At 30.3% G+C, this 21,757-nt stretch overlaps 2 protein-coding genes across 10 annotated transcripts; both read right to left on the bottom strand.

Annotated features, from left to right (window-relative positions):
- Positions 1 to 1,496: 1,496 nt before the first annotated feature.
- LOC143235296 (uncharacterized) lies at positions 1,497 to 6,136 on the bottom strand. Its single transcript, XM_076473312.1, has one exon. It carries the CDS (start codon positions 6,134 to 6,136, stop codon positions 4,925 to 4,927), a length of 1,212 nt encoding a protein of 403 aa, XP_076329427.1. The 3' UTR covers positions 1,497 to 4,924.
- Positions 1,497 to 17,876, bottom strand: LOC143235300 (uncharacterized). 9 transcript variants are annotated; one of them, XM_076473329.1, is made up of 6 exons: positions 17,422 to 17,876; positions 15,606 to 15,693; positions 14,927 to 15,039; positions 10,156 to 10,194; positions 7,947 to 8,115; positions 1,497 to 7,190 (listed from the first exon to the last, which is right to left on the bottom strand). In XM_076473329.1, exons 2-6 carry the CDS (start codon positions 15,649 to 15,651, stop codon positions 6,913 to 6,915), a joined length of 645 nt encoding a protein of 214 aa, XP_076329444.1. In that variant the 5' UTR covers positions 15,652 to 15,693; positions 17,422 to 17,876; the 3' UTR covers positions 1,497 to 6,912. The 9 variants fall into 9 exon arrangements, with proteins under 9 accessions (XP_076329444.1, XP_076329438.1, XP_076329439.1 ...); XM_076473323.1 differs by having other exon boundaries at positions 15,606 to 15,757; positions 17,521 to 17,875; XM_076473324.1 differs by having other exon boundaries at positions 15,606 to 15,757; positions 17,608 to 17,875.
- Positions 17,877 to 21,757: the final 3,881 nt, after the last annotated feature.

The raw sequence follows: 21,757 nt of genomic DNA, 5'->3' as shown, positions 1-21,757 counted from the left end.
AAGTGTTTCATTCAAGTTAAACTTCCTATTATCATATTCTGTTTTATCACATTTATATTATGGTAACATTATGGTGCACTAATAATGGAAAAATTAAATCCTGGTTGAAGTGGGCCATTTAGTTAAGAATCCATAATACCACAAGGCAAAGAAAAACCAATGCTAATAACAAGCTATAATTAACTTTAGTTAGATATTCCGGTCATATAATATCTATAACAACCAATTATTACTTGAGCTTATTTATTAACTATCATGTCAGTGTATGTTTGTTGGATTTTGCAAAAAATTAACAAAGGACTATGTGCTTTAGCTGTTCTCAAGTTTTTCAGGTGACAGACTAAATGTAAGATGGCTAGTCATTACCATCTACAACAAACATTTGTCAAGACAAAATATAAGATTTGAATGTTATATATCCATGGCTGAGGCTGATCTCTGTTTTTTGCAATAACAAATCATTAATCTTGGAACCTTAGATTCATAGTCTGCCACACTACCTGTCAAGTTCAATTCAATATGTTCATGCTGTTGCTAAAATATATCTTCTATAATAGCAATCAAACATATCCTGCCTTTGTGTACATCAATCAGTCACAATGAAATTAAATTTCAAGAAATGTTTAACAATATTTGTGAAAGGAATTTCATCAGACAAGCATTCTCAGTAACCTTTTTTAACAATGCAACATTCTCAGTGATGTGGAAGATAAAAACTAGTCATCTTCATACACTGCTGGTTTAAATCTGATCATTAGATCTTAAGTTATCATTACTTAATAAATTGTTGGTTGTCACAGGTAGGGAAAACCTAAATCACTTTTGATATCCTTTCATTTCTCCCCCAGAAGAACAACACTAAATTTAGAGGTTTGATTCTCCAATATAAACAGCATAGAGCTTTATATGACTTCATTATAGTAAAATAAATACAAAAAAAATTGTCATTTTACAAAATTAATCATGAAAAACCAAAAAAAAGTTAAATTATATATTCAACCTTATTCATTTACTCATATTTTATGATTATTTTATCACGACTTCTAATTATACGCACAATTACCAAAATAAAAATAACACCACCTAAATAATCTTAAAACATTTTCTGCAGTAGTAAAATATTTTAGTACATATCCTCTCAGTACTTCATACTTCTATATCTGTAATCTGTTTTATTTCTGGGAGAAAGGATTATAACATTAGAACAGTTTTGCTTGCAAACTATGTCACAAAAGTTCCAGTTGCAAAATTAGTTATGTTTAAAACAAATATTCACTTACTTACATTTTTTAACCTTGGAAAACTTTTAAAACACTATAAATTAAAACTGGATTTTATTAATGTTTTGAAATAAGTCTTTACATAACTAAACAGTAATTTGTATACAGAGCTAATTAAGTAAATTAACTCTTACCAACATTAACTTCAATACCAAGAATTACAGTTCATCACAATATATTTTACAAATTCAAAAGCTCAAAAGAAAATCTCAAGCATTTTAATTTCCATTGATTGCAAATCTTTTATTTCCTGCAGAAAATATTTTGTACAATGGAAAGCCAGTTTTCATAGAAGGAAAATATACAGAAGTTTAAAAATTAACTTAATGACATCATAAAAACAAACCACCTTCATTTCTGAATTCGATCTCAGTTCTGCACTTCTCCCAGGTTTAATAAGTAGGAACAACCATAAACTTCATAAGGATATAATTTTTAGGTTGAAATTTTGATTTACACTTTTCCAGGGTAACAGTTTAAATTACTAACTGAATGATCTAAATGAAGAATATTCATATAACAATTAGCTGTGGAAAGTTTGCTTTGTCATAATTATCAGTAAGTCAGTAATTATGTAAATATTCTTCCCTACTTACAGAAATTATATATAAGTATTTGAATGTTTGCAAGTGGAGAACAAAACAAATCAAGCATCTTTAACACATGTTATAAATTTAAGATATTAAAAACAATTCAGTAAAAAAGTTAGCAATTTATGTTTATTTTATGGCAAAACAAAACAGAGATGAAAAGTATGAGTAACCATGAACAACAAACTGACTGGTGTGAAAAGAATGTATGTCGTGTTAACATTGACTGAAGGACATAAATGGTGTGTGATGGTGAACATTGTTCATTTTCCAATTGGGAGTAGTTCATGCATTACAGATAAATCCAAACATAAGTTTAGTAAATGTGGACTTCCAAAACATCTGTGGAAGAATTTACAGTGAACCATGAAGTTCTTATTAAGATCTGTGTTTTTCTCAATGCACTTATGTTAACTTACTGTATTAGGCACTATTTAGGTAAGACTGAGGTTACACCAGCTGTGAATATTGTGGAAGATTCTGCTACACTGTAAACTGTTGCTTCAAAGTTTAATGTGACCCCCAATGTAGCAGCAAGATTTTGGAAACATGAGCAATTCATTGAATCAAAAGCCAGGAGACCAGGTTCGGACCACCCATGTGCCACAAGACAAAGGCACAACTGTTACTTTGTGAACTTAGCATTACAGAATTCTCAAAGTATTGCTTGAAGCCAACAAACTGATTATCAAATAGCAACCTGTGTCCATGGATCTAACTAAGCTGTTCATAACAGACTTCATTGATATGAATTAAGAGCCAGATGATGCACTCATGTCCCAGTATTTTACCATACAGCACTGTGCTACATGTTGCATTTACATCACAACTGGTACATTTGTTACTGAAGATTTGTACTATGTCAACAAAATTTGGTTTCATCTCTTCATTAGTGACAGATATGTCATATCCATGTATTGCAATGTTAGGAAAGCTTACAATACTGTAGAATCTGATCATTATGGTTTGGTTCTGTTACATTCTGAATAGAGATTTGTTTGAACTAATTTTTGTTGATGGAAGTTCCTTATCTGCAAAACTGTATTGAGATAACACACTACCCCTGTTGCAAGACTGTCAGGTGTCTCAGGACAAAATTTCACATTGGTGCAGGATAATGCCAAGATATCCATGAATTACCTAGAAAAACACAGTGATGGAATGACCTTCAAACTCATCAGACTTTAAACATGACTGGAACAAACAGTGTAGACAGGTTCATTGCAATACAATTTCCCTGTCAAGGTTGGGAATCTGCAGCAAACCTTGACAGACAAATGAAATGCAGTGTCTCAGGGCTACATCAACTGCCATTATGAGAAGTATGCCAGCATATTGTCATTACTATATACAGACTCATGGCAGTCATACCTCTTACTGGATAATAACCATGAACAAGAGTTTTGTGTTCCTTGTGATTTCATGTTACATACTGTACCTACGATTAAAATTAAGGTACTTTGAATTCATTTTATCTAGGTCATGCTCAAAACTGTGAGAACTAAATTGAGCTTGCTGCACAGTCATTCTATTGGGGCCAACTACCTAAACCAGGAGCACAAAATCAAATTTGGTTTGTTCTGATGTGCAATGCTACTAATGTAAAAGATGGCAAGACTAGGCCCACGATGTTTACATTGTTTATGTTAAGTCTGAGACTTAACCACAGTGTGTGAATCTATGTTCATATATTAGAATACTGAAGTAATTATGGAAAAGAATGTGTGTTCAGTGTTTAGTGATTGTAGGACAGTCGACACAACCACTGGTTGGTCCAACATAGCACGTAAAATCTGTTGCAAGGTGTGCACAAAGACATTTCAACTATGAAAAAATGATCATCATAATCATTCACTCACACAAGGAAAGTAGAAAACACAAATTTAATTTATGTACTTTCCAATATATGCATACAAGTGTCATTACATATTTCATGACAGATAGTACAGTTACAACTAGGCCTACAGCGTCAAGTACTGGGGTCAGTACAGAAACGTATGTGCCTCGAGATATGTAGGCTAGATCTAGGGCAATGTATCCAGAGGCTGCCAACCTATATCAATGAAGATATTCAAAATAGAAATTCCTTGGACTTTAGAAACTGTAACTCAGCATAACTCATGTAAGTCAAATGAAAATACTGGGTTGTTGCAGCTATCCATGTTCACTGATAGTAATATTTGAAAAGCATTCAAATGTGAAAAGTTAGAAAAGGGTATTTGACAAGGTTTAAACTGGCAACATACATACGGGATAAGTTGAAACTTGTAACAGGTGAACATATACTGACCAGAAGAGAAACACTCTTCAAATACAATAAATTTGCTCAGTGAAGACTATGAGAAAAGTAGAACTGTTAATAAATAAAACCTTCTATATGGCTCTATCTATCACATTTAGAACCAAGATTTGAGTTCCTGATAAAATGTATGTAAAGTAGATGAGGAAGGTACAATCTATTAATAATTAAGATTTTCTTATGGTTCTATCTACTATAATTAAAACCTTGACTTTTGTACTTGGTAAGGGCATACCTCAAGTAGATAATCAAAAGGATAAGTTATAAGAACTTCTTTAGGGTTTTACCCACCATATTTGGTATAGTAATCTTAGTTCCTGATAAGTAACTACACAAAGTAGAATAACATGGTGAAACAGTGATCATTCCAATCTACCAGTGCTGGTTGCAGGGTTCAATTCCCTATAGTGGACATTGGAAATGGACTAAAGTATCCCCACTTTTGGTTTTTTAATATTTTATGACATATTGCAAGGTTATACACTGGGCTGTGTGTGATGTGCCAACTACAACTATCAAACCTTAATTCATAATATTGTAAGTACTCATAATTAACAGCTGATGTAACATTTCATTTATGTTCTTTTAATTTAATGTTTCTTCCAGAGCATTTTCAACAAAACTCAAAAAAATTTATCATATTCAAAAACAATGTATACTTTGATATTTTTTCAAGTTATTACCTAACACAAAATTATTCTATGTGCATTTTTGATGTGATTTCGAGTAAATAATTTTAGTGACAAATTTAACAACTAATGGTTCCCCTCAGTGTGAATTCTTTGATGTTTTTTTAAGTTTGATTTTTTTCCAAACTGTTTTTTACAAATTTCACAACTATAAGGTTTCTCCCCAGTATGTATTCTTTGATGATATTTTAAGGTACCTTTTGTAACAAAGTGTTTTCCACATACTGCACAACTGTAAGGTTTTTCCCCAGTGTGTGTTCTTAAATGACTTTTTAAATCACCTTTTGATACAAATTGTTTTCCACAAATTTCACAGCTGAATGGCTTCTCTCCAGTATGTGTATTATGATGTCTTTTTAATGCTGAGGTTCTAGCAAATTGTTTTTCACAAAATGCACAACTGTAAGGTTTCTCCCCAGTGTGTGTTTTTAAATGATTTTTTAATTCACAGTTTGATATAAATTGTTTTCCACAAACTTCACAAGTGTATGGTTTCTCTCCAGTATGTATTCTTTGATGAAGTTTTATGTAACTGTTGGAAACAAAGTGTTTTCCACATATTGCACAACTGTAAGGTTTTTCCCCAGTGTGTGTTCTTAAATGACTTCTTAAGTCACCCTTTGATATAAATTCTTTTCCACAAATTTCACAGCTGAATGGTTTCTCTCCAGTGTGTGTGCTATGATGTCTTTTTAATGCTGAGGTTCTAGCAAAGTGTTTTTCACAAAATGCACAACTGTAAGGTTTTTCCCCAGTGTGGATTCTTTGATGACCTCTTAATGAATCCTTTGATATAAAGTGTTTTTCACAAATTGGACAATTGTATAGTTTGTCCCCAGTGTGTTTTTTTTCATGTTTTTTCAAGGCAGAGTTTGATCCATATTGTTTTTTACAAAATGTACAACTGTAAGGTTTCTCTTCAATGTGTGTTCTTAGATGACTTCTTAATGAATCCTTCAATATAAAATGTTTTTCACAGACTGCACAACTATAAGGTTTCTCCCCAGTGTGTATTCTTTGATGATTTTTAAAGACAGTACTTCCTGCAAATTGTTTACCACATACTGCACAACTGTAAGGTTTCTCCCCAGTATGGGTCTTTTGATGCATTTTTAAGTCAGAGTTTCTTACAAACTGTTTTTCACAAATTTCACAATTGTAAGGTTTCTCTCCAGTGTGTTTTTTTTTATGGTTTTTCAAGGCAGAGTTTGTTCCATATTGTTCTTTACAAATTGTACAACTGTAAGGTTTTTCTCCAGTGTGTGTTCTTTGATGCATTTTTAAATCTGAGTTTCTTAAAAAATGTTTTTCACATACTGCACAACTATAAGGCTTCTCTCCACTATGTATTATTTGGTGGTGTTTTAAGGTACTGTTTGTACCAAAGTGTTTACCACACACTGTACAATGGTAAGGTTTCTCACCAGTGTGTGTTCTTAGATGAATTTTTTAGTTCACTGTTTTTTCTATATTGTTTTTCACAAATTATACAACTGTAAGGTTTTTTATCCATGTGTATTACTTGATGTAATTTTAAAATATTCATTGTACCAAAGTGTTTTCCACACACTAAACAATTGTATGGATTCTCTGCTGTGTGCATTTTTTGATGATTGTTAAAATAACTCCTTGTTACAAACTGTTTATCGCAAACTGTACAACTGTATGGTTTCTTACCAGTATGTGATCTTTGATGCAGTCTTAATTCACTATTTGTTCTAAATTGTTTTCCACATACTGTACAACTGTACGGTTTCTCCCCAGTATGTATTCTTTGATGTTCTTTTAAATCACCACTTCTTCTAAAATGTTTTCCACAAACTGCACAACTGTATGGTTTCTCTCCAGTATGTATTGTTTCATGTTGTTTTAATTCACCCTTTCTTCTAAATTGTTTTTCACAAACTGTACAAGTGTATGGTTTCTCCCCAGTGTGTATTGTTTGATGTGATTTTAAGTTATATCTTGATACAAAATGTTTTCTACAAATTCCACAACTGTACAGTTTCTTCCCAGTATGATTTCTTTCATGTTGGTCTAAAGGAATGTTGTTCTTAAAATGTTTTCCAAAAAACTGCATAATGATATAGTTTCTCTCCAGATTCTATCCTCTCTTTTTGTGTTAGATTATTCATTGTTTCAAATTCTTTTCCGCTCATTACATAACTGTTACGCTGATGTATATTAAATTTGTTTTGGTTATTTTCATTTGAAGTTGTTTCTCCACATATATCATTGTTTGGTTTTGGGGAGTTAATAACTTCTACAATGTAATCTTCTTGCTTCGTTGTATAATAACCAGGACAGTGACTCACACAGCAGTTCTTCATATCTGAAATAAATATAAAAAATATCTCATCATAGTTCACATCTTTGATGAACTTCTATATGTATTTAATGTTCTCATATGACTAAAATTTTCAAATCAATATGAAAGTTAAAAACTAATTATAATGCAGTTTTCATAGATTCACACTTTATAGCAAATTTTATACCTGAATCACAATAGCATTAGAAACAAACTGAAGGTAATATTACATTTTTAAGAGATTTTTACTAGATCAAGTTAATACACTTAAAAAATACGATAAAACAGGGTCGCAATAATCAATTCACTTTTAAATGGTATCTTTAATGATTAACTTTTAGAAATATTTTCTTACTTGAAGTGGTAATTTATAATGAAATCATCTAATATTTTGTTTGCTTAAACAAGTTGAGTAATGTTAATATTTTATACATTTATTCAAAAGTTCTGTTGGCAAGTTATAAATTAATATTAATAAATGCATAGGTTCAAACAGAACTAAAATATTTATCAACTGGTTCATTATAGTTTCTTTCCATTTCATTTCTCAGAAACAACTATTTTTCTCATTATTCAAATTAAATGTTTTGTTGGCATTTTATCACTTCAAGATCCGTTACACAAAAAACTTCAAATTAGAATGAACAGAAGACATAAAATTTAGATCTAAACACTCCAAACTAATCATGTTTCATTTGGTTTAATAACTTTTAAAAATTACCAATAATTTAAACATTTGGTTATCCCAGTGCACTTTGAGATTTAGATATTTGTACTTACCAGGTGTACTTTCAATCACAGATTTAATTTCTTCTTGAAATTCAGTTTTTGTTTTCACGTTCATGTTATTATAATCTGAATGATCTTGAGCATCATCACTGGGTTTTGAAATAATACCACCTTCTAAGAGATCACCAGGTTGCTCTGCTTTCTCTTGGATAAATATGTCCTGAAATCAAACAATATATTCAAAAGGTCAATAAAAATAATAGTGTTATTATTACACAGTCTGTATAGTTAATCAATTTAAAATATCACAATTAAACTAATAAACCTGATGCTTTAAATTCAAGACAAAGCAGCATCATGTGACGAAACAACACACAGGAAAGAGTGTGTATTATTAACAGGAATGACAGTTTAACTATTTTCCACCTTCAGTAGTTTTGATTATAGAAATCCAATCTACTAGATATTTTCAGTGGAGATGCTTCACCCTACCCTTAATTCATGTCCAGTTTCAAGACAATCCTTAAGAAATACACAAGATATAAAACTTTATATTTTGATTCAATTTTCTTTTTCTTAAAGAAGGTATGAACTTCCATTCAGTCATAGTAGAATAAATGAATCATGAAATTTAGCAATATCATCACATCTCAATTTCGGTTCAATGAACTTCTCATAGATGCTGTGGTCAAAGGTTGGAATAAAGACCATTTATTAACAAAATTTTAAGCCCACTGGGCTATAAAGACAGCCAAGTAGGATGCTGTGGTAAGGACAAGAACATGCACCATACTGAGGAGAAAGCTGTAAATGTCTGAAATGAAGTGAAAGATAATAAGACTCTCAGTTAGTTTACAAACTCTGGACTGTATACAAAAGTAAAGATCCTCAATACAGTCATCAAGACACAGATTATGTAACAGATTAATAGACAAAATGTTAACAACAGATGACTGAAGATTCAAGACAGGGAAAACTCTGTGAACATATTCCAGTTGCCATCAGGGAAAGAAGTGGAGCCAATGAAGGAAATATTGGCAGTAAAAAAAGGTAAGGCACTGAGATAAGTAGATGAGAAGAAAGGGAGGTTGTGATCAGATAGTATATACTCTGTTACTTGACACTTTCCCTCAGAATCTGCATCACCTCAGTTAAGACTGTGTTTGTTAAAGTAGCTAGAATTAAGAAGAATGTAGGCAAGGCCTGTCTGATCAAAATGCTGAGGTACAATGGTTGACAAGTGGAAACACATATGGCAATAGTTTTTACTCTTGTGCTGATTGTCCAAATCATAATGTGTGCATTCTGGGCAAAATACACAGGATGTTAAGAATTGACCAATGTCTTAAGGTGATATAAACTACAACTCAAACCTTGACAGTTACACAATATCTGCATCAAAGTGACCACTTTTAGATACAAGGATCAATAAAAAATGGGTAAGAACCCTTATTTTTCTCATTTTAAAAAGACTTATAACTTATATATTAATGTAATGAATATCATTCATTGATAACATCTGTCAACTTGATTCTCAAGCATGCTTTCAGATAGAAGGCTAAGCGAGGACAAAAACATAAATTACAGAGAAAAAATAAAAACATTATAAATTTTTGTACAAACCTGTTCCTCAAATAACAATTAATAATAAAGTACAACTGTAACATGTTATTTAAATAATGAAAGTAATTTAGCTTATTAATGAAGTAAAAGAAACTTAACAAAACCTGCAGAATAATACATCCTGTCATACTTTGATAAAGATCAGGAAAATAGGACTTCAAAATACTGAGTTAAAATATTTTATTAATATCCTCAGTAAAACTTAAATGTCATGTAAAGCCACAAGAAAAGAAAAAAATATTTAAGTAATCCACGTATCTAATAACCCTTCCACAATGATCTCAGTAGAAAGCAAGAGTTCGTCTACACATTTCCACACATAAAGTATTTGCAATATTACTTTTGATACATGTACATCTTTACAAAACCTGGTAAACTATTAGTAAAGATCACAATTTTCTGAACAAAAAAATAACAGATTTTTTAATGAAATATTTTAACTAATTATTTGTTTGTGAAAATGTCTAGACTGTTTTATTACTAGTCTGAGTGGAAGGTGATTTCACATCATGATTAAAAAATCTATTATTCACACCAAAAAATCTCAAATATTATTTTCATAATTTCTGAAACATCCTAAATACATTTCAAATGTTTGTTGTCAGTTAGACTTTATATTTTATATTATTTTCTATACCTGAAATATGTGGAATCTGTCACTTGACCAACACGGTAACTATCATAAAAAAATTATAAAAGAAATACAAATTATGCTTCTTTCATGTTGAAATAACTACATATTATGCTAAAAAAATACAAATGTTTAGCCGAAGTAATTTAAGTGTAATAAATATATATAATTTTTTTAATTAAATTGACCTTCTAGTCATAACTTGCACTGACAAAGTGAACGTGCAATACACTCATATTATAAAGTAATATAAAACTGACCTTTAATCTTCACTGCCATAGCTGTGTTTTAGTCAATTAGTATTTTGTAATGTACAATCACATTATATATGTATATAAATTATTACTCTTTGGAAATAAATTATTAAAAACTTATTTTTCTTAAAATATAGCACAACAAATAAAGAAGTAAAGCAAACAACTGTCTCTTCTAGCTATGATCTTTGCTGCTGAACACAGGTTGCTAAGCCTTTCAAAATTTCACGTGTGTGACACCAAAGTTTTTGTAAGGTTTTATACATAACTATACTGATAACATTAGAATTTATCAAGTTTCATGCCTGAGATGTATTTAGGTTTGAGAAAATATGAACTTTAAACAAACTAAAAACACAACCAATATTTCTAGAAGGTAGGTTGCATCTTTAGTTTCTTCTACAGCATAAAATGTCTCCATTGGTTATTCGTGTCATATATTGAAGTAATTGTATTTAAGGAACTGTTTCCACATGCAGGAAGAAGTGAATGGGGCAGCTATATTTGATTCAGTAGATAAGTCATATCTCAGCAAAATAGAAAGATGTCACATTCTTATTTAAGATTCTAGCTTCTTAATATTGGTAATTTTAGTTCTTAATTTCCACAAAACTACAAAATTTGCATCCTGACATCACAAACATCTAATTTAAAAGAGTGCTGCATTCAACATACAAAGTGATTCACTAATAGATTTAGGTGTGTTCTTTTAATATTTACTTTTAAATTAAGAAAATAACTTATATATAATACTAAAGTTGGAATTATAATTTACAGTTTGATTCCAAACTTCTTGATATAAATCAATAAAACAATAGAATTTTGATTGCAAATGAACAAATGCAAAGACATGCTCTATGACCTGACTCGTCGTGAAAGGGTTAAATCAATGACACTTGTACAACTTCAAATAAGAATTTTAAACTGATACATGTGGATGGCTCTTTACTAAATTAAACACTAAATTTACTAAATCATTACACATTCAAATTATAATCAACAATACATCTTATCTTATAGAAAATTTTAACATTTCATATTGTTTACAAAATTACGAGTGATTTAACACAGCATTTTTGCATTATGTGAATCATTATAGCTGACTTGAAAGAGAAATTACGAAAAGGCATTATGTACCTCACAAGTGGTATGACACAGGATTCTACACATTCACACTATAAATAAGATTGATGTTCACAGAATTATACATGATGTAATCTGAGACTACTTGACACAGAACTCTAGATATTCATGTAATGTACATCACTGCCCATTTGACATTGCGTTCTATACATTCATCTTCAGTTCTAAGTATTTTTTTTAAAGGGAATCACATCAACAGACAAGGCTCGATTATTAAGAACTCTTATTACTCAGTTTGAATACCAGAAAGATTATAATAATTATAGAACATTGTTTGCTTTGTGGATGATTTTACAGTGTTCTTGGGTGCATTACTTGATGAAATAAAAATTTACAATATCTGTACCCAGTGGCAGTGCATAGGAGTGGGGGGGAGCTTGAACCTCCCTCAAAATGAGCCAAGCCCCCCTCATCCCCCCCCAACAATATTGTTACCTACATATATTCATAAAATATGGAAAACACAATCGTCGTTGATGCTTAACAATTATCATCAAAGAGACATAGATCTGTAGAACTCAACGTCTTCATTAAGACAAAAGTATGTGTCATGCGTCTCATAGCAACGTACTGAATGCACTGAAACTCATGCTCTGTATTGCCGCTCCCTGTGTAGCTTTACTCTTAATGGTATATTAAATATTCAATCTAAGCTAATCTTGATTTTCTTTATTATTATGTAATACCTTGGGTGGAATTTAGGTGAGCTTCCTCTTTTACATATACACATATTTTCATAAACAGATTATTTCTAATTTGTAATAATGAATTATTAATCAGAGTATGAGTTTCCAATGAACACTGCATTGAAAATGCAGTTCAAAATAGCACACCTTTCTAAAATATATCTTGATATTTACATTATTATATTTTACCATTTATATTTCATATTGATGGCATTTTGGGAAGCCCCTCCACAGTTTATCTCAGCCCCCCCAACGAAAATATCCTGGCGCCGCCACTGTCTGTTCCATCAGAATAACAAAACGTAAGCCTAGATTTCATTAATAGAATAAAACAAGATTAGTAATTCTTTGATAGACTCTTTAGACAGAGTATTCATGTTGAAACTTTGTAGAATGGACAGCCACTGTCTGTTGTGGAGACACAAGTGTAGAGGATGATGCTTTGAAAGTCTTTCACCTTTGAACCTGAAGACTTTGGAAACATTGTCCTCTACACTTGTATCTCCAAAACAGGTAGTTGCCATCCATTCTACAAAGTTTCATCAAGACACTAATAAGTAATAGACTAAAGAAACAGACTACCTTGTCAAAATATTGGTTCAAAATAATATGGTAGCCTTTTTACAGATTAAAAATCCCTCAGAAGACATTCCAAGCTGTTGATTGGTTTTTCATATATCACATATTGAAGTAAGTGAATATGAAGGATTGTTTCCAAAAATTTAAAGAAGTAAATCTGGCCACTGTCTTTGATTCAATAAATAAGCCATATCTCAGACAAATAAAAAGATACAAGGTATTTATTTGATATTCTAACTTGTTAATATTGGTAATTTTTCTTCCTAATTTCTACAAAACTATAAACTTAGTATCTTGATATCACAAACATCTAATTTAAATCAGTGCTGCATTCAACATACCTCATTATTTAGGTTGTTGTTCTAATATTTACTTTAAAATTGAGAAATTAACTTGCATATAATATTAAAGTTAGAACTATAATTTACAATTTGATTCCAAACTTATTGAATAAATTCATAAAATAGTATTTCATTAAAAATCAACAAATGGCCTGTGACCCTACAACTTGTTGAAAAAGGGTTAAATGAAAATTTAATATATTTGTACCATAAGTATAAAAAAACATTAGCTTATATAGGGTGGCCCGTGTATAAGGCCCTGCCCATCCATATGTTATTATGTTATATTCAATAATACTAATCATGAGTTGAAGGTAGCTGTTACTGTGGCATTTGGAACAATAACCCCTGCTATGTTGAGGAAAATGTCTCACAGAATATGGCACTGCATAATATTATGCAGCGAGAATGAGGGACAGCACAACAGATACACTGGACACACATGATACATGGATGGGTATGGACTTACGGGCCATCCTGTATTTCATTGACAGAAAAAACAAGACAAGTATTATGTTTCTCATTTTTCACATATATTCTTTACTTAATATTTTGAAATTAACTACAATTACATCACTCTAGATGGTAACTCGGGATGAACATCCTCCATGTGTTTGATAACTTGCAAGATGAAATTATTAATTTAACATTATTCAAGCATCAATAAAATACCAGAATTAGATTGATAATTACAAGCTATGAACTATTTAGGACACACAATTTTCCTGTAACAATATGCAGTCAATCTAGTATGAAAAAAGGTAGTTAAATTTATTTTACTTATGCTTATGATGGTGATAAGGTGACTTAAATTGATAAAGTTGTTATAGAGTTAAGGTTGAGAAAATAACAAATAAAATACAATATTTTGATTTAAAACTGACATTTATTTAAGAACAAGTATTTTCAAACTCAATATGAAAATCACTTTTTACTAAGAGCAGTCCACACACTGATTCCATGAATATAGACACTTACTGAATCACAAATATTTATGTAAAACAATTAATTAAAAAATGTTACTTCTTGTCCTGTAATATTTAAGAAAAGAATACCATATTTTATGAAGATACACCAAACATATAACTTAGAGAGTGGAAACACTGATGGTCTCCATGAGATAAACAGTCACTGGAATCCACCAAGTCTACTACAACAGGGTTAAAACAGAAAACTACACAACGAACTAGAACTCTTGAGACAAATTGGCAACAAGTTGAACCATACAAATTGTAAAGAAGAGTTGCGATATCCTAACGACAGAAAATTCAGAAACGGAATAATTCATGGCAGGAATCATCCATCTGCCCTAACAACAATACACAATATAATTAAAACGAATCTCTGCTTGAACAGAAACAAAGCTCACCTACAGAGTTCTATGGAACTGAACTGTTTTTAAAAGGTACTGGTAAATCATCACTCTAGTACACTAGATGGAATAAACAAGGAATGTAGGATGGAACATCACAACCTTACAGAATGACAGAAATATATACTCAGAAGTATCTAAGCTTTTATATGGAATAATTACTATAAAGTTAAGAGTATTTTCTGTGGAAAAATTCAAAATGAAACTTGTGAACTGTTGCAAAAAGGGCTGTTAAATTGTTTGTTTATAACAGTGCAACAAATCAGTAGTGAATTTCCTTAGCTTGTAACAGCAACCATGTAATAACCAACTAGTCTCAAGAAGATGTCCAGAGAGACAAAATGATAACAATGTATATTCTCTTCAAGAACACAACTGTAAAAGCTCTAATTTACAACTTACCTCAATTTCCTCTACATCTCTATCACAAATATCTTCTGTTTCCTCTTTTATCATATCAAACATCAAATTGGTATGTACAGATCTTTCTTCAAAGTAACTAGTTTTTCCTGTAGCTAGAAACATGAACAATACAGACTTCTTGTTAATTATAGTTAATAAATCCTGTATAAAGTGGATAAATGTAAAACTGTGAATAAGTATGATGCCTGTACTGCATTTTATCAAGAACATTTAAAACTTAAGTTATACTGAAAGAGCAATAAAAGGAGACAGTATAATTCTGTCTTCAAACTACAAATATATAAAAAATAAAAAATGACAAATAAATAAAATTTTACACTGAAAAAATCACATATGAACTCTTTACTAACAGTTCATAGTGGGTTAATCCTTCATCTCAGTTAATACTTGAATGTTCTCAGCTTTATCCCACTCACAGATGACAGTATAGAATAACATTAGGAAAGTGTAAATAGATACAAGTTTATCTAATCAAGGATGAATATAACCACAAGAATGAAACTATTTTATTGATAAACATCTCTGGGACATAAAATATCACACATAAAAATTGTAAACAATAATTACAAATTTAGAAATTCTGTTAAATTAAAACAAGTAACTTTAACACTATTTATGTTATAAAGAACACATTTACATTCTAAATATATTTGCTTACTATTCATTGTTGTGAAAGTTTCTTGTTCATTTTTCTCCAATTTCATATTCAACAAAACATCCCGTTCCTCTTCAGAAAATGGTTCAACCTTCATATTTAATATTCCACAATTATACAGAAGCTTCACTTTATATCCTCATCAAAACTTGTATCTAGACAACAGAGAAACAGATTAAGATTTAAATGTTACATCCTTTAAAAAGGTTACAAAATTTTCAATAATTACACATCTCTAAATTATCATTATCTTGTTACATTTTACATGAAATTAATAATTTCATCTGTTTCACACGTTTATACCAAAATGGTGACATAATTTAACAAAAATGTTTTGAAACTCCTTGTCATTAACAGACCAAAACAACTTTTAAAAAAAGTTTCACACAGTTCAAACTTGTATGTAATGACTGGAAGGTAGCTTTTACTCTTTGTACAAATTGTTATTAGTTGTATCTTGTAAAAACTCTTATTTTATGCACAATATTTCATCAGGTTCACCTAGCATCATCAAATGATATTCAAGAACCATGTAAGGCTGGTGAAACGTCACAATAAACAAAATACAAATATCAAATTGTAAAACATTGTTCATTCTGATATTTAATTAAGGTTTTTATTCTACTATATACCACATATAAAAAACTACACTACAACATGGCAGTACTACAACTACTGAAAAACCTTTAAACCATTTAGTATGTGAACTGTTGATCATTTCTGTCATTCCATAGTTCATAATAATTTCTATTACAGAATGATTACACAAATAATAAACCCAACATAAGGAGCTTCTTAAAATATTAAGTTTAAGTATGTTAGAATGAAAAATTAGACATTTTTTGTAACCTGATTTTAAAAATAAATTAGAAAATCTTGATACATTAACAAAACCCATTATACCACACAAACAAAAATCACTCACTTTATACATGAAAACAAGCTTAAAACTTACATCAAGAAAAAGAAAGTGGACAATAATAAGAAAAGCTGTTGAATGATGAATATAAGCATTGTATATCATAATTTTTCAATTAATATGTGTTTGACATTTTTGTTTCAAAGGAATGAGTTGTCTAACACACATTAATGATTATTAACTTATAAACACAATCCTTCATATGGCTATGCTTGTTCAAAACTGTACACTAGCAATATGTCTAAATTTCCGTAGTTTAAAAAGCAACACATAAAATATTGTTAAAAAATTAAACTAAAGACAGTATGGGTCAAAAAAAAGAAATACATATCAAAATGCAAATCACAACAGCTTTCATAATGTTTCATAGAACTTACAATGTACATGTACCATACACAAAAGTTTCAAACCTTGACAAATTTTATTTTTAAAAGTCATAAAGTTTTGTATTTAGTGGGATGAATGAATGCTAATATTTCAGAATGACCACTTGTTTGTTGAAAAATCTTCTACAAAGTTACAATGTTCATGATTTAGTTAGATTACATAAAAAGTAATATTATCTGATTTTCATACTCTTTCGAACCTGAATGAGCTCTTATTATTCATTATATTAAGGTTAATACAAAATTTCTTATTCCCTATTAGTGTTACAATATTGGACTCATACTTACCTTCTAGTTCTAAGTTACAGTCAAATGTAGCCAATATCAACATGATAACAAACTTTTACTTTAATGTAGTTTAAATGCTGATACTAAAGTAACAGTTGAACAAAAATAAATTTGAAAAGATATGGAACAAAAACTCTTACAGTTTATAAATCTATCCCTCTTTACATATAAAAGCTAACTTACAACTTCAAATAACACGTTTGTCAAATTTTCACTAAATACTTACGACAGTACCAATTTCATACACCTATAATTGGACGGCAATGTATATCACTATACTATAACTTATTTCCAGTTTTTATTTCATGATTCATTGTAGACTTACTTGTTTTCTGTTAATTAATTTAAACATTTTGTATAAATCATATTTTTGCTGATATAAATTATCTAATAATAATTGTGATACAATTACGTTTTGTTTACCCACTGTACTATCACTACGGCATTCCATCAATTGTTTCCCTCCCCGCGGCACTCATACACATGCGTGTGACATAAAAAAGACCATCCTCCATAACATATCTTTGTCAGTTCTGTTTATGTAGTTTTGAAACAGCCATTTGTGAAGGAAATTTTACAGATATATTTCTGTGCAACTTTTATTATATGCTAATTGTGAGACACGAAATTCACCCACATGTTTGGCGCGACGGGGATGCGAATCCGCGACTCTCAGATTACGAGCCGCACGTCTTAACACGCTTGGCCATACCGGGCCTCTACCCTCTGTTGACTCTTGTTTAATTATTTTTATTTTACGTACTTTACGTATATAATTTATCTAGTCTACCTCATTTTCCTACGTAGAAACTTTTGCAGTCTTAAACATTCTGTTTATACTTACAGTACCGTTGCCATGCTTTTCATTGTTATATTACTTATAAAAACTTTAAATGCTATATAATGGGTTATTTTTCACGTTTAATTTATGTTTTACTTATAATGCACCAAAAATAAGTTTCAAACATGTAATTTGTAGGTGGTTCTTAAAATATAGATTTAAAGTAATGTACTCGAAACTTTCAATACACATCAAATTGAATTAAAATACAATAAAGTATTGTTCATAGCCGTAGCACTTGAATTGGTGTAAATTAATATTTGAGAACTTCTCCCCAATTTTTTATTGGCTACATTTTTGTGCGCGTGCAGTATCAAGCACGGTACACATTTATACCGACGGAATTTTAGTACTCATCAAAAGATCTATTAGCTTACTTTTAAATTGAAATTATTTTGGGCAGGATTAAAATAAAGATAAGGGGCTTTGGGCATGGTCAAACAAACCAAATGAAATGGTTTGACTTATATAGTCTAAAACTGAATTTCGATCTCTAAATCATCAGTAAATGTTGGAACTAAGAACTAAATGATGTACTTGGAAAAGAAACACACCAAAAAAAAACAATAACTGGTTAACATGCTCGTTCAAATAAGATTTTTTTTATGAAGTAATAAATAACTTTTAGGATGCATAATTAAATAAAGATACTATGTCTATGATACTTTGATGAAATAAAGGCAATTATTTCCACTTCTGGATATAAGTGTGAATGCCAGTATGATAAAACGAACTTTTGTACATACATTTCACTCATCACTTGTTCAATGAAAACACTTGTTCCTTATACATTTTCTTAAGATTTTTTACAAATTTTAAAATTTTGCCAACATTTTAGTAGAAATTAAAGCAAAACTCAACATAATAAATGAGTGGATTCTCAATATGTTCTTTATTAATATTCATCTTGCAGTATTATGTGATCAAATAAATATCATACATAAATGTTTTCCAGTTTTAAAGTTAATTAGCTGATAGTGCAAAAACCCTGTAAAAGCATTTCTCTTGTTTACATCATAGTGAGGTACAGCTTGAGTTTTTCTTGGTGCAATTGATATTTCCATTTGCTGAATAAACATTTCAAAACAATAAGCTTTTTCAGTCAAAAAGATTAATAAGTAACACCTTCTAAAGGGTTCCATCTACAATCTTTCGAACCTTGACTTGAGTTCCTGATAAGGATGTATGTGAAGTAGATGAAGAAGGTACAGTCTATTAATGATTAAGATTTCATTACACTGTTGGGTATTCCTTGTAGATTTTTGGCTGCTGATCACGAAAATCACATCCAAATTTGCCCATCACATACCGTTCCATCGAAATCTTCAATTTTGCTACAATGGGCAACTGGAATCCATCAATGCTATCTACTATAATTGTAACCTCGACTTTAGTTCATGATGAGGACATACCTCACACAGGTAATCAAAAGTTATAAGTTAATTACAACTTCTTGTGGGTTTTACCCACTATATTTAGTATATTGATTTTAGTACCTGATAAGTAACTACATGAAGTAGAGTTATCTGGCGAAACATTGATAATTTCAGTCTATCAATGCTGGATTGCAGGATTCAATTCCCTATGGTGGACATGGGAAATGGACTAAAGGATCCCCCTTTTCACCTTCAATGACATTTTACAAAGTTATACAATGGGATATGTGTGATGTGTTAACTACAGGTATCAAAACTTAATTTGTAATATTGTAAGGAATAATAATTAACTACTAAGATGTAGATGCAACAGAAATACATCATTTCTTTGCTGTGTATATTCTCTTTGTCCTTTTAATTTTAATGTTTTTTTCCAAAGCATTTTCAATAACTGAACAACTTTATGGTTTTCAAAGAGAATGTATTTTTTCAGGTTTCTTTTTTATACAAAATCATTTCCATATGCATTTTTCATGTGATATTAAGTAAATATATTCCCACACATTACACAACTGTAAGATTTCTTCCTAATATGTATTCTTTGGTGATATTTTAAGGAACTTTTACAACAAAGTATTTTCCACATACTGCACAAGTGTAAAGTTTTTCCCAGTATGTGTTATTTGATGTCTTTTTAACTTTGAATTTCTTCTAAACTGTTTTTCCCAAATTGCACAAGTGTGAGGTTTCTTCCCAGTATGTATTTTTAGATGATCTTTTAAGGTACCTTTCGAAACAAAGTGTTTTCCATAAACTGCACAAGTGTAAGGTTTCTCCCCAGTATGAGTTCCTTGATGTCTTCTTAATTCTGAATCTCTTCTAAACTGTCTTTCACAAATTCACAACTGTAAGATTTTTCTCCAGTATGTATTATATGATGTTGTTTTAAAATACTATTTTTACCAAAGTGTTTACTATACACTGCATAACTGTGAGGTTTCTCACAAGCATGTGTTCTTTGATGTGATTTGAAAGTATATCTTGATACAAAATGTTTTATACAAATTCCACAACTGTAAAGTTTCCTTCCAGTGTGATTTCTTTCATTACTGTCTAAGGGTCTATTGCATTCAAAATGTTTTCTAAAAATTGCACAATGATTTGGTTTCTCTCCAGATTCTGTCCTCTCTTTTTGTGTTAGGTTATCAAATATTCCAAATTTTTTCTACTGATTACACAACTGTATGTTTTACCAAAGCACTGAGGCATATTAAATTTGTTTATGTTATTTCCATTTAAAGTTGTTTCTCCACATACATCAATGTTTGGTTTTGGGGAGTTCATAACTTCTGTGAAATAATCTTCTTGTTTTATTCCATGATAACTAAAACACTGACTTTCACAGCAGTTCTTCATATCCGAAATTGATAAAAGAAATGTCTCATCATATTTCACCTCTTTGTTGAACTTTTAGATATGTTTAATGTTCTGATATGAATGTTATCGATATGAAAATACTGAAACTAAAAACTAATTATGATGCAATTTTCATAGTTTCACATTTTATAGAAACCTTTATACCTGAATCTGAATACAATTAAAAACAAACTGCAGATAACATTAAACTTTAAATAGAGGCTTTTAGTAGATAAAGTAAATTCACCAGTAGAAATATGATAAAACAGGGTCATAACAATCAATGCACATTTAAATATTATCTTCATGGATTAACTTCTAAAAATATTTTCTATGTTGAAGTGGTTGTTATCACCAAATCTTATTATGATTTGTATACTTAAACATGTTCATTAATATTTTATACATTCTGTTCAAAAGATCTTTTTGGAAGTTATAAATTAATATTTATAAATACAAAGGAGTATACAATACTAAAATATTTATCAACATACTATTTTTCTTTTTACCAAGTTGAGATATGATCCCACTGATTCTACTCGGATAACAATGTTCAGCATGTAACATTTATGGAAATAAATTACAGAAATATACTCTCTGAATATGTTGAAAATAATCTATCAAAACGGGTTCCAGCCGTTAGTCAGGAAGTTTATACTTGAAGAATCATGAGTTGGTTGGTTGGCATTAATTGGGACAAAGCAACTAGGCTATCTGTAACAAACAACCAGTGAAAAAGTAAAAATAAAGGTAAAATTATTAAAATACATAAAAAGGAATCACGTTAAAACAAAACAGTCTAATTTTCAAATTAAAAACATAAATAGACTTGAAAAGGCCATTGGCCCATGAAAATTTAAAAACACAACTTCAGTGGACAGTGTCACCATTGCCAATGCCTCTGTGTGAGGTCAAGGGTGAACACATGG

This window comes from Tachypleus tridentatus, chromosome 12 (assembly GCF_004210375.1).
Source record: "Tachypleus tridentatus isolate NWPU-2018 chromosome 12, ASM421037v1, whole genome shotgun sequence".
NCBI lineage: Eukaryota > Metazoa > Arthropoda > Merostomata > Xiphosura > Limulidae > Tachypleus > Tachypleus tridentatus.
This window is presented reverse-complemented; position numbering and strand designations above follow the sequence as displayed.